General features: G+C 37.7%; 2 protein-coding genes across 2 annotated transcripts in view; one reads left to right on the top strand and one right to left on the bottom strand.

Annotated features, from left to right (window-relative positions):
- Positions 1–10,104: 10,104 nt before the first annotated feature.
- Positions 10,105–14,727, bottom strand: LOC134653742 (facilitated trehalose transporter Tret1-like). Its single transcript, XM_063509137.1, has 4 exons — positions 14,707–14,727; positions 14,109–14,183; positions 12,279–12,414; positions 10,105–11,393 (listed from the first exon to the last, which is right to left on the bottom strand). The coding sequence occupies exons 1-4, from the start codon at positions 14,725–14,727 to the stop codon at positions 10,105–10,107; spliced, it is 1,521 nt and encodes a 506-aa protein (XP_063365207.1).
- Positions 14,728–17,615: 2,888 nt separating this feature from the next.
- LOC134653544 (uncharacterized) overlaps positions 17,616–18,355 on the top strand; it is a 39,423-nt gene continuing 38,683 nt past the window's right edge. The window contains exon 1 of the mRNA XM_063508924.1: positions 17,616–17,962. The gene's annotated coding sequence lies outside the window, so the exon portion shown is untranslated. The remainder of the gene's footprint in view (positions 17,963–18,355) is intronic.

Here is an 18,355-nt window from a genome sequence, read left to right on the forward strand (position 1 = left end):
TTGTTGTCTGTGTGTATAGGCCGCCATTAAGTAATTTTGAACTATTTGAAAGCATAATGGAATCTGCCCTACTTAAAATATCATCTTCTAGTAAGAAATTGCTTATATGCGGCGACTTTAACGTAAATATTTTGGAAAATTCAACAATGTCTTGTAGATTATTGAATCTTTTCAAATCTTGTAATCTCAACCACATGTTTATGGAGCCCACTAGAGTGACTGCCTCTAGTGCAACCTGTATTGATAATATTTTCACTGATATTTTTCCTATTACTAAAAAAGTTATCAGCAATTTAGAATCAGACCACTTAGGTCAATTAATGGTATTTGAGGCATTAAGGAAAAATACTATGAGAAAACAAATAACTTTTGTACCAGTAACCTCGGACCGCGTGGAAAGAATGAAGCAAAGTTTAGTTCAGGCGCTACCCTTTTTGTCTTCCGATATGAGTCCTAATAGTATGTATAATTCATTCTTTCACACTTTTATGGAACATTATAATGCGATATTCACCTCAAAATCGGTCGTAGTTAATGGTGCATCAGTTTTTAGTGAGTGGGCTACTGCGGACTTACATCAACGAAGACGTGAACTGTATGCCTTGTATGAGGAACGGCGGTTTAATCAGAGTGATGAATTTAAAGAACATGTCAAGGAATATTCGAAGAAGTTTAAAGTAGATTGTCATATAGCTAAGCGAAATTATCTAAGTCAGAAAATAAAAAGTAGTTCCGACATTATTAAAGCAACCTGGAAAGTAATAAATGTGGAGACTGGTCGCTCGAAACACACAATTAAAGAACTTAAACTAAATATTGATAACAAAATTATAGATTCCAATTTAGAAGTAGCTACAGAATTTGAAAAATTTTTCACGGAGGTACCAGTATCCACAACTAAGGATTTAAATTCATCACCCTCATCTGCTGTTACATTATTAAAACATAACGCTCCAGAGTGTTGTGGAGACCTTCATTTTGAACATGTTTCTACCTCAGATGTAATAAAGGCGTTTAAATCAATTAATGTCAAAAAAACTAATGACCTCTGGGGAGTCTCTGTCCATGCTGTCAAATCCTTAGTAGAAATTGTAGCGCCTGACTTGGTAGTTATATTTAACAACAGTGTTGATTGCGGCGAGTTTCCTGATTTAATGAAACATAGTAAAGTAACTCCTTTATTTAAATCTGGTAGCAGCTCTGACCCCACTAACTTTAGACCGATATCTGTGCTACCAACATTTAGCAAGATTTTTGAAAAATTAGTTCTTTCTCAATTAGTACGACATTTTAACGTTAATAATTTAATGCATAATAAGCAGTTTGGTTTTACGCGGGGTCGCTCAACAACCGATGCTGGTGTTGAGCTAATTAAGCATATTTTCGATGCCTGGGAGGAGTCACGAGATGCTTTAGGTATCTTCTGTGATTTGTCTAAGGCCTTCGACTGCGTTTGTCATGAAACATTAATCAGGAAACTTCATTATTATGGAGTTAGAGGATCGGCACTGAATTTACTTAAGTCCTACTTAAATGGTAGAATACAAAGGGTCGATGTGAGTGGACAGCGATCACCGGGGTCATTGGTCTCTATGGGTGTACCGCAGGGGTCAATATTGGGGCCTTTCCTGTTCCTTATCTACATAAATGACTTGCCATTCCTTGTAAAGACCCACCATGATATAGTGTTGTTTGCAGACGACACCTCACTTATTTTCAAAGTCAAACGACAGCAACAAGCTTACAATGATGTAAACGATGCTATTTCAAAAGTAGTAAATTGGTTCAATGTTAATAATTTATTGTTAAATGAGAAAAAGACTAAATGTATTAAGTTTGTCACTAGTAGTAACGTTAGGCATGTGCAAACAAGTGTCATTGTGAAGGATGAGGAATTGGAATTAGTTGATAGTACAGTTTTTCTTGGTATAACTTTAGATTCTAAACTCCAGTGGGGTCCCCATATTGCTACTCTTTCGAATAGACTGAGTTCTGCAGCTTTTGCAGTGAGCAAAATCCGTCAGTTAACTGATGTGAAAACAGCTCGATTAGTATATTTTAGTTACTTCCATAGCATTATGGCATATGGTATTTTACTATGGGGTGGTGCTTCAGAGATAAATACCATTTTTGTTCTGCAGAAGAGGGCTATTCGAGCAATATACAAAATGAACCATAGAGACTCACTTAGAGATAAATTTAAGGAAATTGACATAATGACAGTGCACTGTCAATACATTTATGAGAATATTCTGTATGTACATAAAAATATTGTAAATTTTAGAAAAAATTGTGAAATTCATAATATTAATACTAGAAATAAACATAAGCTCGCAGTGCCCTTCACTCGGCTCCATAAAATTAAAAAATCATTCATGGGTAATTGTGTGAGATTTTATAATAAACTTCCAAACCATATTACTGAATTATCTATTAATAAATTTAAGAATTATGTAAAGCGTAAACTTATATCTAAAGCGTATTATACCACACAAGACTACATGAATGATAAAACAACGTGGGATTAATTGTTATTCGAAATGATTATTTATATATTAGGTATATTTGATTAATGATGAGGAAATTGATATTCCGAATATTCCGATGTTTGTACTTCTTTTGTGTTTTTTATTTACTTATTTGACATTTAGATTTTATTCTAGAAACATTCTAGACTAGTATTTTTTATACAATTTTTTTATCATGTTTGACGATCCTTTTGTGAAATTCTTAAATTTGTGTTAAATTTGATTTGTATAATAATCCAATATTATTATGGAATAATAACATCAATAAATTGCTCTGATAATTAGCTTAAGATAATTTATAAGTATGTTACGATTCATAAGTGCTTGTTGCTAGGCCTACATGAATAAAGATATTTTTGACTTTGACTTTGACATAATGTTCTTTTTTCTCATACATGCCCGGAAATATTGTATGTACTTCTGTTCGCGATAACAGGCTGCGAAATGTCATGTGTTAGGTGTTACAATTAAACTCATTGCACGGTCAAACTTTAAACGTGTACTATAATAAGTGTGTATTAAGTATGAACGTTAGTTTCTTTCTTATTGAACTTTGGGAACAAATCATATTATGAAATATTTTAATTTGTGTTTTTTTATGTTATATTAGTTATTTTAAACTGAATTAAATAATATGTCATATACTAAAGAAAAACGCGAAGAGGTAACGGAGCGGAGTGGCCTAGAAGTCCACGGTGTCAGCACTGTCAGCCGCGATAGCTGAAGACGCCAGTTCGAATTCGGCCTCCGCCGCTAGAGGGAGAGCTATCACTTTTTATTCAGTACGTATATATATGACATCTATTTCAGTTTACATTCTTGTTCTTACCAAATTAAAAGAAAATTGTGAAAATTGTCATCATCACCATCTGGGTCAACAATATTATGTAGATACTCATATTCAAGACATCCTCAAACATTTGGAACAAAATGAAGACGCACTGCACCCCTGGTTGACATTTTAATTGCTGATGGCTGGCTAAGTAGGCAACGAATTCAATCGATCGATCACATGCCGCAATGTATCGCAAATCACATGCGATTATCGTCACGTTTGGAGAGGCCACTTCTCGTCCGAGCGTTCGACTCGCCTGACACTTGTTTTGCAGCGTGTTGGAATCGCGTCCCAGCCGTCCCAGGAGATCGATCTAGAACGGGTTTGAAGAAATATAGGTGCGTCTAATGGGATTAAAAGGTACAAGCCAATTGCGCAGGGCGCTACTTTTATTAGGGCTTTGATGAAATCTTGAAATGTAGTTAAATATTAGCTGACTATAAATTTGTAAATTCAAACAAGTAGATTACCTAACCTATAATATCAGTAACGACACTTCGATTAAATTATTTTTCACCTCAGCAGCTCGAACAAGGGTACTTTGCTACTTAAAAACAGTGAGCAAAATCGCATTTTGCTCACTGAGTGAGACAAAATGACATTCAAGTGACCTTAATATTCAAATGTCATTTCAACATGCGGGGTCTAATACAAGTTCGAAATACTTGGATTTTATTATCTCTGTCCCTTTCACGTCGTTAGCAAAAAGAAAGAGACAAAAAAAATTTCAAACGACATTCAACGGTATATTGACGGCTTATAATAGACCCCCGAAAACCGTCAGAACGCATCGTTCCAAAACACATACAAGTATGAATTCTTAATATGTAATTAATGAAAATAAAGTTTCAGATTTGATACAAACTGATAAAAACACTATAATTTACGTAATTTATTGTACGATTAATTAAAAATTAAAAAACACGACTGCAGTTTAAAAGCGAACTGAAAAGCTAGAAATAATTTTTAGTTATGTTAGGTACTCAACTTAATAAATGTAAAATAGAATATAAGTGTTCAGTCAGGGTCATAAACAGCAATCGGAAAAGTTTAGGCTCATTTAGGATCGTGACTGTACCTGCATATTTTATTTCGATTGCAGTCGGGGACCTGTGAATGGGAAAATTTCAATATATCAAGGTCCCCGACTGCAATCGAAATAAAATATGCAGGTACAGTCACGATCCTAAATGAGCCTAAACTTTTCCGATTGCTGTTTATGACCCTGACTGAACACTTATATTCTATTTTACATTTATTAAGTTGAGTACCTAACATAACTAAAAATTATTTCTAGCTTTTCAGTTCGCTTTTAAACTGCAGTCGTGTTTTTTAATTTTTAATTAATTTATTTTATTTTATACATTTTAGTGACCATTTAAACCAACCACATGTTTTATGATTTAAGACAATTTAGTTGCTTCAAGGAGATTTCATCACGTTGATCATTGATATGTTAGCATAAAACGTGCTTAAAAACCTAACTAGGTCTGGTCTGACCCAAAAACCAGACGTATTGAAAAGTGCTATATGGCTTAATATCTCTGCAACTACATAATTATTTCCTATTAGTTGGCTTTCGGCCTTCGCAATTAAGATACTTGGGGAAGCTGCAGAAAGCGTGTATCTTTTTTACGCTCCAGGCCTTCGGCCCTACGCGAAGCTCGGCCTTCGGCCTTCGCAATTAAGATACTTGGGGAAGCTGCAGAAAGCGTGCAGCTTTCTGCGCGAAGTTCGGCCTTCGGCCTTCGCAATTAAGATACTTGGGGAAGCTGCAGAAAGCCTGCATCTTTCTTACGCTCCAGGCCTTCGGCCCTACGCGAAGCTCGGCCTTGGGCCTTCGCAATTAAGATACTTAGGGAAGCTGCAGAAAGCGTGCAGCTTTCTTACGCTCCGGGCCTTCGGCCCTACGCGAAACTCGGCCTTAGGCCTTCGCAATTAAGATACTTGGGGAAGCTGTAGAAAGCGTGCAGCTTTCTTACGCTCCGGGCCTTCAGCCCTACGCGAAGCTCGGCCTTCGGCCTTCGCAATTAAGATACTTTGCGGAAGCTGCAGAAAGCGTGCACCTTTCTTACGGTCCGGGCCTTCGGCCCTGCGCGAAGCTCGGCCTTCGGCCTTCGCAATTAAGATACTTGGGGAACCTGCAAAAAGCGTGCATCTTTCATACGCTCCGGGTCTTCGGCCCTACGCGAAGCTCGGCCTTCGACCTTCACAAATAAAAAACTTGGGGAAGCTGCAGAATGCGTGCACCTTTCTTACGCTTCGGGCCTTCCGCCCTACGCGAAGCTCGGCCTTCAGCCTTCGCAATTAAGATACTTGAGGAAGCTAAAGAAAGCATGCACCTTTCTTACGCTCCAGGCCTTCGGCCTTCGGAATTAAGATACTTGGGGAAGCTGCAGAAAGCGTGCACCTTTCTTAGGCTCCGGGCCTTCGGCCCTACGCGAAGCTCGGCCTTCGGCCTTCGCAATTAAGATACTTGGGGAAGCTGCAGAAAACGTGCACCTTTCTTACGCTCCGGGCCTTCGGCCCTACGCGAAGCTCGGTCTTTAGCCTTCGCAATTAGGATACTTGGGGGAAGTTACAGGAAGCACGCACCTGCCTTACGCTTCGGACCGTCGGCCCTATGCGGAGTTCGGCCTTCGGCCTTCGTAATTAAAATACTCGGGGAAGTTGCAGGAAGAGCCCATCTGCCTTTTAAGTTTTACTTACGTACGTACTACGTACGGACACAGCTATAGGTACTACAGAATGAGAGATGAATATCATTATCTCATTCTAACAAATAGCTTTGTCCCTATTTACGTAAGTAAAACTTACAAGTGTATCTCGGGCTTTATATAAAAATATACGTATAAAAATATACGGTTATAATGACACTTTGTTCCGTCGGTGTAGAGTTGTATCTGAAGACGGACTCTACAATCTCAGACTCTCTTCAAAGAACTTATTTACACTTTTCTATTCCCTTAGCGCAATTTAGAATATATTGGCTTGGTTTCAAAACAAGTAAAATATGATTAATATAATTTTTTTTTATGATCAGCGGTCAAACCACTTCCTTTTAATATCCCAACAATAGGATAATATTTGGTTTTATGAGATTGGCTTTTCTTAATATATTTTGTTAATTCTTACTTTCTTAAAATTGGACTTAAACCCTCATATTTTATATATATTATTGATCGTCTTTCAAAGCGCTTCATTTTGATGCCCTACTCGATGGGTTTGCAAGATATTTTTTTCTTAAGGTTGCGTAATATGGCGTATTAAGTCCGCCATATTGATTTTGTAATGACGTCACATAGCCTATGTCACCCGGGATGACGTAAGGATTCTAATGATATATCATACATCTAAATCGGTTAAGGCATTCTGAAGTTATCGTGGAATAAAGAAACTCACATACATATATACATACAAACATGAACGCTGAAAACAATACACTCTTTTTTTTTGGGCAGTCGTGTAAAAACACTATAATTTACGTAATTTATTGTACGATTAAAATAATGAACTCAAAAAATACACAGTATATCACGTAAAATAAATAATTATACTTTTAAGAATCTCTACAATAGTTTACAAATAGTAAGTATCCGTAATTCGGACCGTACGAGGGGCGTTCAAAATATTCTCGGTATTGATATCTTACGACCTCTTCTAAAATTTCTTTCGTTACTGGCCGCTAAGGTTTATTCATTGACATTAAAAAAAAGTATAATTCGAACCGAGATAGTCTTTTGTTTTTCTGCAATTGCTGAACAAACATGAACATCCTGTGCGAATTGACAATGTTAACTAAATTAGAACATCGATGCGTGATAAAATTCTTGACAAAACAGGGTAAAAATCAAAAAACCATAAAAGAGGAAATGGATTGTGTTTACCGTGAGTCTGCTCCTTCTTTATCTACCATTCAAAAGTGGTCAAGCGAGTTTAAACGCGGAAGGGAGAGTATTGAAGATGACCCTAGACCTGGCCGGCCTGTAGTAGCTACTTCACAAGAAAATATTGATAAAGTGGAAAAACTTATATTGGAAGATGGTCGAGTGAAGGTAAAATCTATAGCACAAGTAACCAATCTCTCTATTGGTACCGTACATGATATTATACATGACCATCTTAATATGTCAAAAGTAAGTGCAAGATGGGTTCCGCGAATGCTGACTCGGCTTCAAAAAGACATGCGTGTAGCTTGTTGTTCCGATTTTATTGACCTGTGCGGTGAAAATCCTGATGAGGTGCTGCAAAGAATAGTTACTGGAGATGAAACCTGGGTTCATCATTATGACCCAGAGAGTAAACAAGAGTCCATGCAGTGGCACATTAAGGGTTCAGCTCATCCCAAGAAGTTGAAGGTCATCCCTTCAGCTGGCAAGGTCATGGCCACGATATTTTGGGATTGTGAAGGAGTATTACTAATCGATTATAAAGAAAAAGGTGTAAATATCACAGGACAGTACTACGCTAACATTCTACGTCAATTAAAGGATGTAATTAAAGAAAAGAGGCGAGGAAAGTTAACCAAAGGTATTCTGCTTCTGCATGACAACGCCCCCGTCCATACTGCTCATATTGCCAAGGCAGCTATTGTTGAACGTGGGTTTAAAACTGTTACTCACCCACCGTATAGTCCGGACTTAGCCCCCAGCGACTTCTTTTTGCTCCCCAATCTTAAAAAGGATCTGCGTGGAAATAAATTTTCTGACGGTGAAGCATTGAAGGCGGCAGTGGAGGAGCATTTTTACACGAAAGATAAAAAATATTTTTACGAGGGATTAAAAAAAATAATTGATCGATCTTTTAAGTGTATTAACATAGGGGGGGAGTATATTGAAAAATAAAAATATCAAACTTTTCGTACTTGTTTGTTTTCATTCTCATACCGAGAATATTTTGAATACCCCTCGTATCTTACAATGTTTTTTTTTACAAAAAAAAAAGTTGCCGATTCAAATGTCAATCAATTGATGGTCGTTGTTTTCATATATTACCTATTTTACTGAAATTTACTACGTTTGTTTGTTTGTTTTTGTGTTTGATTGTGGTAATTATACTTAATTGTGAGTATATCTTAAGAAACATGACTAAATAGGTAAGTGATGAAGAAGGATTACATTTTTCGGGTTGTCTAAATGTTCTTACTGCTGAGGTGAAAAGTTTTATGAACTACACGAGATCAAAGTTATTTACATCTCGTGCGCTTTTGAGTCCCTTACTACGCTCAAGATTCTAAATTAGATTCACTCGCTACGCTCGTGAATCTACTATAGAATCTTTCGCTTGCACGGGACTCAAAATAAGCACTCGAAGAAATATCAAACTTTGATCTCTTGTTGTACAAATAACTATTGTAATTTCATCCCTGAATGGGTAAAAATTAGAAACTGACTAACCCTCTTAAAAATAAAACTTTACAAACTTCAAATAGTTCATTTATTTTTTCTCCATGTTTTACAAATAAGTACAAAAGTCAAAAACAAATGATTAACAGCTACTTATATAATTGATGCCAGACCGAAAACTAGCAAATACTACTACATACCTACATGAAAAAATGAATGAATTTATTGCTCAACAGCATTGTCTAATGTCTACGTTTCTCCTCATATATTTACACATGTTTTAATGTAAACATGTTAAACAAAAGCCTGTTTACGAATCCTGTTAGCATTACACATGTCATAAAGCTCTGCACACACATCGTAGATGAAAAACACAAACAAAGGTTACATTTTATTATACCGCTCAGTGCTTTCACAATACTGACGTTGCTACAATCAACTAGAACAACTCTAATGATCCTTAACTCTAATGATATAAAGATGTTTTTACCTTAAAAAACCGCAATTTTAAAGTGGATACAAAATAGTATTTGAAATTTGAAATGCACGCGGCATTTTTAAGGTGATATTATGATATTTTAGCAACTGTTGTGAAGTTGCAAAAATCTCAAGAGTGCCTTATGACACGGATAGTAACGTCTTTTTTTGCCTAAATATGATTTGCGTAAAGGTATTTAGCTGTTACGTTACTCAATTTTAGTATTACGTGCGAAATATTTGCATCGGACGTCCGGGAGCGTGTGTTTGAAAGTTCGACTCTGTCACTTAATATTATAATGCGGACTATTCGCATGCATTGGTTTATTAATTAGACATTAGTCGAGTCGATATAGCTGACATCGTGACATAGAATATGCCCGGGGGCCTGAGGCTGACAGCGTGACATGGTTAAGATTGTTGATAATTGCGCTCTTGGCGCATGTTGAACATTTATTGAAATATAATATGTCAACATGTTTGGCACCGCCGCCTCGACAATACTGGTTTTTTTAAATAAATTTAAAGGTACAAACAAGATCAAGTAACTAAGATATTCAGCCATAGTTGGATAATAAAAAATGAATGCCTTTAGGTCAGTGACTTACTTCAATGGTGACAATGGTGTTGAGACAGTAAGGCTTCCAGTATAGAAGAAAAAAGTCCAACGAGTGTAAGTATACTTACCTAAGTAGATACTTAAGTATACCTAGATAGGTATATTTTTGGGTTAATATACGAACTTTAACACTAGTTTGACGGCATATTTGAATGTGAAATGTATTAATACAAGTAAGTACATATTAAATAAAAAAAAAACATTCACCCCATACCTATCACGGTTCCTTTCTTAATAAAACAGCACACGTCAGGTAAATATGGGATTACTAAAAATTGTACCCAAAAAAGACAAATTTTATTACTTTTCACGCATTTCTAAATTCCCTTCTCCTTCCGCGTGTATTTTCCCATCGCTAATAAACCTCCCATGAATAAAGTAATCCTCGATCTCCTGCAGCGTCCGGTCCTTCGTCTCCGGGAGGGTGAAGTACAGCACCAGCAGGCAGCCCGCCATGGTCGCGCCGTAGATACCAAACGTCCCGTACACCTTCACAGCCCCCAGCAACGTCGGAGTCACCTTCAACACCACCACGAGACACACGGACATCGCCAACCCCGACATGGCCGAGCCTGCCGCCCTGTGGGCCACGGGAAACACCTCCCCGAGCAGAGCTAAAGGTATCACAGTACATCCTAAGTTAGTTAAAACAAAGTACAACATGAACATGGAGATGGGCAGCCAAGCCCGGTCTTTTGATACCACATCGATAGCAGACATATAGAGGTAGCTACAGATGCCTGTCAGAATGAGACAGGCCGCTCCGCCCGTGGCGAACAACAGGGTTCGACGATTCACCAGGCGAGCGAGCGCGGAAGAAAATGCCGCACTCAATGTTGTTATCAGATCTATCGCCAACGTATAGTAGAACGATCTTGACCTGTCTCCCGTAATCTCTTCAGTAATTTGTAAGGCGTAAGCTGGGAAAATGTGCTTCCCGCAGGCCTCTTTCAACATCACAGCGAAGAATACTATGATCAAAGGTTTAACAAAATCCTTTTTTGTGAACTTCTGCAGACAGTTTATCACGTGCGTCTTGAGGCCGGGCTTCTCATGTATTTCGGCAAGCCTTAGCTTTTGAGCTCTAATCATACGGTGAAACTCTACTATTGATTTTGCACCGTCGCCTCTCAGCCATATCCACATTTTTTCACTCTGATCGAATTTCTTACTGACCGCTAACCAGGCCGGACTTTCCGGCCAAGTGCATACTATGACAAACGCTAGGATATGAGAGGTTAACCCGAATATCGCCACAGTTTTCCAGGAGTAATAATGACCTACAATGTGAACAAAAGTATTGCCTGAAAAGGCTGCTACAACCTTGAGGCTAAGGAATATTCCCCGAAGTTTTGGGCTAGTGTATTCTGCAATGATAATGACTCCCAGGATGGTGCTGGCTCCGTAGCCCACGCCGCCAAGGATCCTGCCGGCCATGAGCGTGGGCACGTCCGCGGCCAGGCGGACCAGCAGCCAGCCCAGCGCGCCCAGCAGCACGACCAGCGCCTGCGTCACCTTCCGGCCCCACGCGTCCATGCACCACGCGGAGAACAGGTAGCCGGGGAAAGTCGCGAATCCCACCACAGAAGCTGGAATGGCAAATGCTTTATCAAACAAACTTATCGAAATAACGCATAAGTACCTAAGTATTCATTCCAAATTGATACCATAATTTAACTTAATGTCACGTCCTTAAGAGCCAACAGGAGCTGACATTTAAATATTTTAGGTAAATATACCCGTCTCGGTAACGGAAGCGGCTCCTAAAACTAGTGCGATAAGGACAAGGTGAAAAATCCTGCGTAAAAATCTCAAATATCGAGGTTTCGTACTCGACTGTTTCCTCCTCCAAAACTTAACCAATCGTAACCAAATTTGGAAATCTAAATGATTATGAAATTATCTGTGTCGGACCGTTTTGCTTTTTTGGCTAATTGATATCAGTTTTGAATACCACGCCTCTCATTGCGGCATAGTCAATTAGGCCATTTTGGCCATTTTTGAAGGGCTCTAGCGCCTTAAAAACCAAAAATATCAAAAAAAGCAAAACGGTCTGACACAGATATTGACAATATTAATATGTGTTAAAAAAATCATTGCTCTAGCTTCAAAACCCACAGAGGAAACAGTCGAGTACGTTTGTATGGAGAAATGACCACTCCTGTTGGCTCTTAACCTACGTGAGTCTTCACTGAAGTACGTAGGTGATAACCAACTGTGTATACAATTTGAAGGTATGCTTTATTCTGTACTTGAAACTACTCTACTTGAAACTAAATAAAATAAGTGTTACTTCAATATGATTAGACAATTTTACATAGATCGACCTATGTGGCTAATACCACCAGTTTGTAAACACTTAAGTAAATAAATCCTCTTACCAGGATCCGAAACCAGAAAATTCCATTTCATTTAATAAATAAATTCAATAATGTCTTAATAATGCACATAGAGAATGTATCGATGACACGTACCAAGCCATGACATCGTGTCGGGATCAGTGCTGATGATGGAGTCATGCGCCTTCAGCCCCGGCAGCAGCACCGAGGGGAAGCTGAGAACCATCCCGAGCCCCATTACGTTCAGCAGTACCGCGGACACGGCCCATGTCTGAAAACAACAATTACGAAAATATAATGTTTAAAAACTTTTAACTTGCAAGTTACTCGCCGTTTAATTTAGATCAAATCCTGGACTCTTAATATTTAGATTAAGTTTCTGACGTTCGATTGGGCTAAAAAAGGCTGGTGTATGTCATCATAATTTTGAGTATTGCATTATAATAATGAGATTATGTGATGATGGAAACTGAAGTTGGTCATAGGAATTAGAGATGATATAACAAAGAAACTTCATTGACTTTGGGTTTGTCTAAAATATCGAAAGAAACAGGACAGTCAGCCATAAATCTTGTGTCAAATATAAAATTCACCAGAATTATTTATTATGCTGACTTATTTAGGTATACAGTGTGGAAAGATAAGTCGGGCCCTGGAGGGAAACTACCTTAAATCCTTAAGCTGGCTCATTTTACTTAATGGAGACATTCCTTTATTTTTAAAAAGAAACAAAACTGCATTCAAAATACTTTTCTTTTTTTCTTCAATTTGGCTTGTCGAAAAAAATCTTGAGTACTAAATATTACATTTTATGGATATTTTGTAGGACAGACGAGTTTAAGACCTAATGTTTCTTGGAGAAATGTTATCATTAACATTAACTGTATCGACTAGTAGAATAAAATTGCCGAGTTTTTATTTTTTGGAATTTTTAGTCGGTTCGAGTTTCGGGCGCGGCACGCGAGTTTTAGAAAATCTTTGAATGCAGTTTTGTTTCTTTTTAAAAATAAAGGAATGTCTCCTTTAAGTAAAATGAGCCAGCTTAAGGATTTAAGATAGTTTCCCTCCAGGGCCCGACTTATCTTTCCACACTGTATATCCTATATATTATTATTTCTTTGGTTATATTATAGGTACACAAGTACCGCCTTACTACTTTGCCTTTGTACTGCCTACCCTGTGCCATAAATTTGTGTTTAGTAGGTACAATAAAGAGTAACATATAATACAAGTTAATTACCACATCATTCGTCAAAATTGGCCGAGTAGTTTCGACTTGAAGTACGATGGAACACACATATGAAACCATAACTTACTTGTCGCGCCGATGGAGATATTGCTTCTCTCATTTAAATCAATATTTAAATCCTGTTTTTTGTTGAAACGACACACGACATTTTAATAAAATATACACGTTACATTTAAAACGGACACGAATTACAACACCATTATTATTAAACATAAGTACAAGTATTGTGATTGTTTTTATTTTTAATACGTATTTTTTAAACTTTTTTTTACCGCTACACCTTACACGTGTTTTATTTGTATTATGAAATGATATTCTGAGTAATACAATTTCTATTTCGTAATTAACAAAGTATACGTTCTTCACCTGAATAAACATAATAAGGAACATAGTAGGTATGTTTACATGTACATAATAGCATAAATGTAAAAAACAAAATGATTGTTTGTTATGACTTACACATGTAATAAAGGTAGATACACCTTTCTTCATCTTTATCTGCAGAAAGTTTCATACACTATGTACAACATTTCAATATCATATATTATCATTATTCAATTCAATAGGTAGGTACAAGTCATTATTGATTAGGTACCTAGGTTGGGCCTGGGCATCCATGACAGTTTATATTAGAGTGCTGCATCAGTGAACCGTGGCCGTGGAAGTGAAAATTGGTCTATTTTCACGGGCGCATCCATCGCTTCGCGCTTTCTTACCTGCTCGACTGGTGGTTTGGCCTCGCCAGTGCATAGGTTATTTGTAGAAAATGCTTTTGTGCACTCGCCGGTAATCTAGAAGGTATTTGTAGTAAATATACGATATTGCTTATTTAATAACATTTATAATTATTTTAATTATACTTTTACTGACAATTATAGTTAAACAATAAATATATATACTCAAATTACAATAACTAAATTTAGAAATAAGATGACACTAACACTAAGTTAAAATAAAAAGCAAAAAAATAAACAAAACAAAGTCACAAATAAAAACCTAGCTAAACAACTAGTACATTTTTTTAACTCCGCTCGTTTATTCTTCGGAGAGCTAAATCGCTACAGGACGAAGTATTTTTTACTTTACGAACTTTTATATTGAAGCCGCAGTAAATTAAATACTCAAGGAATATGATGTTTTACTTGTTTCTATATCTTTAAGATTTTTTATTATTCATATAGGTACGTTCTACACACTTATTTCGCCAAATGTATGTAGGTGCCTATAAAAGATAAGATTCAAGAAGGTGATAAGGTTCTAGTCAGATAAAGCACTTGAAATCAAAACAATCTTTACACCCTAACATACACTCACGTAACACTCGCTAAAAACCATTTTCGCTGTCCAAACACTTTAAACACACACATTTTCAACACTCAAGGCGATAACTAAATACCTTACCGCAAATAGAAAACGAAAGGCCATGAATTACACAAACAGATGATATGCCGCAGTTTGACATGTAATTATTGCAACTGAAGAAACTATTTGCGATGTATTGTGTTTCAAAATGTTTGCAAAAGTTACTAACGCGATCTTTGAATTTGAACCTGATGGTATTAAAGCCGTGTCATTTATTATTATTATGATAGGTCTTAAAGAGAAAAGGACGCATGCAGAAGTCAAGACATTTGTTAAGTGAGCGACTATAGGTACTTCGTTTTTTTATCATTAGAAAAAGGGTAAACCATCTTGACGTATCTTTTTATTAAAAAACGCCTTAAAAAAAGAAAATATTACTTATAAAACCAAAGGAATGTAGGTACTTAAATTATCATATAGGTATGCTACATAAGTAATTTGTCGCATAGTTGCTGAGGCTTATTTTAAGTTTTTAAAAATGCTGACCATTCCTAAAAAAACGAAGTAACAGCGTGCATATTTAAGTAAATAGAGATCATGATCTCACGACGATAAAATCCTGGCTGATTGATTATCAACATTGTAAAGGTGTTGATAGATGATCTCCTGAGCCTGCGCTTTTCACTCGCCAAATGAAAGTCATGTGAGGCTTAATGTCTAATGTCTAATGAAACTCACCAGCGGTCTAAAGGAGACCAGACGGCATCGTATTTCAAATATTATATTTGGTTAGGCTAGCCTGAAAAAAATCTCGAAACCTAGTAGTTAAGTGAAGCACGTGTTGCCGCCTCTAACCACTCACTTATCTACCTGATAGTTCTCCTTGACCCCATTTTTAGCAGCTGACGATACATGATCACCACTAGCCCATGCAAATAAGATAGCTATAAGCTGTAAAAGTACATACCCACTTTACGAATGGTATTTTTTCATAAAGTGTACGTCCTTCTATAGAGCATGAATATGCCTCATTGAGCTTTACAAGAGGATTTCAGTTCAGACTTTACGCACTCAATTCAAATTACAAAATCTTTAATAACCTCCTCAAATAATTTATATGCACTGAATCTTTATATTCCTTCTTTATATTCTTTCGTGGGTCATCCCAGACGCTCTCTAACAATTACATTATTATCATCCCATCAATACACGTACGTCGTACAAACCGTGTAATTTAAGGTCAGCCCGCACCTTACCTTCAATTTCAATGACCATCCATAGTAATCTCGTCGCTTACAAAACGTGGATGAGTCGAATGATCACGCTCACCAGTATAATGGCCCCCACGCTATGAATCTTTCGGCAGCCATAGACAATAATCAGGGTCCAGCCGACAGACATTCAGATCAGATTATTCGTTTGCGTATAATTTTCGCTGAAACGTCCAGGTTTTGAAAGAGCCAATTTATATATTACGTAGGTTTGGTTTGTCTGACACCTCGACTCGCTGCGCCATGAGAAGAGTCACACGACAATCGGCACCTTACATCGACAAATCAAAGTGTTAGGTAACAATATGTAATGCCGGAGACGTAGTGAAAGTCAGCCTGAATACCGCGGGAATGTGGCACGCGGCCAGTTATGTAGGCCACGAGGGATGAAACACATACGAGTACATAAATTATTCCTATTCACTTTATGCATGACTATGATGGGGCCGTCCTGGAGGTTATGGGCCGAAGCGATCTAAGACTTGTAATTGTTAATTTACTTACTTTATAAATACACTAGCGACCTGCCCAGGCTTCGCACGGGTTAACAAATTATACATAAACCTTCCTCTTGAATCACTCTATCTATTAAAAAAACCGCATCTAAATCCGTTGCGATAGTTTTAGGAAGTCGAAGTCGTCGAAGGAAGCGTCGAAGGAACGAAGTGATATAGGGTTGAAACGGGATCTAGAACTGTTTAGTGTTTAAGGTACCAATAGCTACCTATACACACCACAGACTTGAGCGTTCACTTGTAATGAGCATTCTCGCGACCAGAAAATAATATACCTCCCTAGCGTTCGTCGAACAATTCGCCAAATTTGCTGGAAAACTGCGAATGCTCGCTGTTCTGCTCGAGTGAATGCTCAATAGACTTGAGTACCTTTAACCATTGGAGAACCTATTTGATAAGGTTTACAAATTGTCTGTCAGCAGAGACGATAGTTGACGACATGGTACCATCGTACATACTGTCAACAAACGCTCGTAGGGCTCATTGCAAAAACAAAAAAATCAAAAGGTTCACCAATCAAAGGTCACTTTACGAGCTGTTTGTACCTTCTTAACTGTGATTAATTCAACGTCCACAGATTCTCACTTAAAAATCTCTTGACAGTCTGTCTCGTAGTTCCTCACATCCTTCCGCGCGTTGCATCAGCCGCGTGCGCGCACGCAACGCTGCAAACAATTTACCTCACGCGCCTATCAAAGCTTTTGGCAAACTATCACTGGACTTGCGTGAAACTGATGGTTAGTAGACACCCGTAACTAATTCCCTAGGTATATACTCATAACTATAGCCCTGGAAGCAGTGAAAATTAAATTAATTATTATCAATTAGTTAAACTTGACTCACCGGCTTACCAATGTAGTTACCAACTAGTATAAGAAATGAAAGAATAACAATGATACCTGTGAATCATGAACCTGCGCACCTGGCGACCTACGCATAAAAATTATATTAGCTACCATATATTGCCTCTATGTAGATCTTTTCCCATCGGGCGTGTAGCGTGTGATACGATACGAGTTAACTTCTCACAATTCCTCATGGATTCCATCATCAGATCAAAACCCAATTAATATGGACCTTGCATGTAACTCCTTTCAAACTAGTAAGTGCATCCCAAACAATATTAGCTATATACACTATCTTATTACTTTCAATAAAAATTACACCTCTGTCATTTAATCCATCCTCATATTTATGTAAACATGTCACAGTTTTCACGTCTAAAAAAAGGTGTTTTGTAACAGATCGCTGCCATTTCCACTCCCTCTTACACAACACGCTCTCTCTACCACCGCGGCGCCGGCGCAGTTGCACCTGACGAGCCAACCGACGCGCACCAATCACAGACTAACAGTGCGAGATTCCAATTTCAAATTGAACGCGAACTTTGATTTATTTTACGTTTCAAGTGCAGTGTTTTGTTTGTTGTGAGTGTGAAGTGTGGGCATGCGTTGAGTTTTCCCTTTCTGCGGCGACAGCACGGTGAGTTGACCTCGGCTTGCGTAACGAAGAAAGTGCATGAAAGTGTGACCTGGAGTAACTCGGGTAGAAAATGTTGGTTGTCCACTGGACGGGTTTGGTAGGATTGTGGACAGGTAAAGTCGGCTTATGCGAACTATGGAGTATTAGCGACTAGAGTACCAAGAGAAGAGTCGTGCAATGTATTGGGCCCCATACATTCCACGACTCTTTCTGAACAGACTCTATCATAATTATTTTCTGGGAAGATAACCACCAGAATCGTTCCTAACGTATCAAACTGTCGCAGTATTTACCTACCACTGACTAAATCATCAATTTCTTTTCTAATTTATCTTGTACGCGATCAGGCCCGTTTAGTTGTAAGTGTAATAATACTTAATAGTTTTACCATAA

This window comes from Cydia amplana, chromosome 13 (genome assembly GCF_948474715.1).
Source record: "Cydia amplana chromosome 13, ilCydAmpl1.1, whole genome shotgun sequence".
Taxonomy (NCBI): domain Eukaryota; kingdom Metazoa; phylum Arthropoda; class Insecta; order Lepidoptera; family Tortricidae; genus Cydia; species Cydia amplana.

Coding starts and splice junctions, on each gene's coding strand:
- LOC134653742 (XM_063509137.1), bottom strand. CDS start 14,727: ATGGTTTTTAGCGAGTGTTAC. Junction 14,184..14,706: donor TGGTTTTTAGCGAGTGTTAC/GTGAGTGTATGT, acceptor AATACCTTCTAG/ATTACCGGCGAGTGCACAAA. Junction 12,415..14,108: donor CCAAACCACCAGTCGAGCAG/GTAAGAAAGCGC, acceptor TGTTGTTTTCAG/ACATGGGCCGTGTCCGCGGT.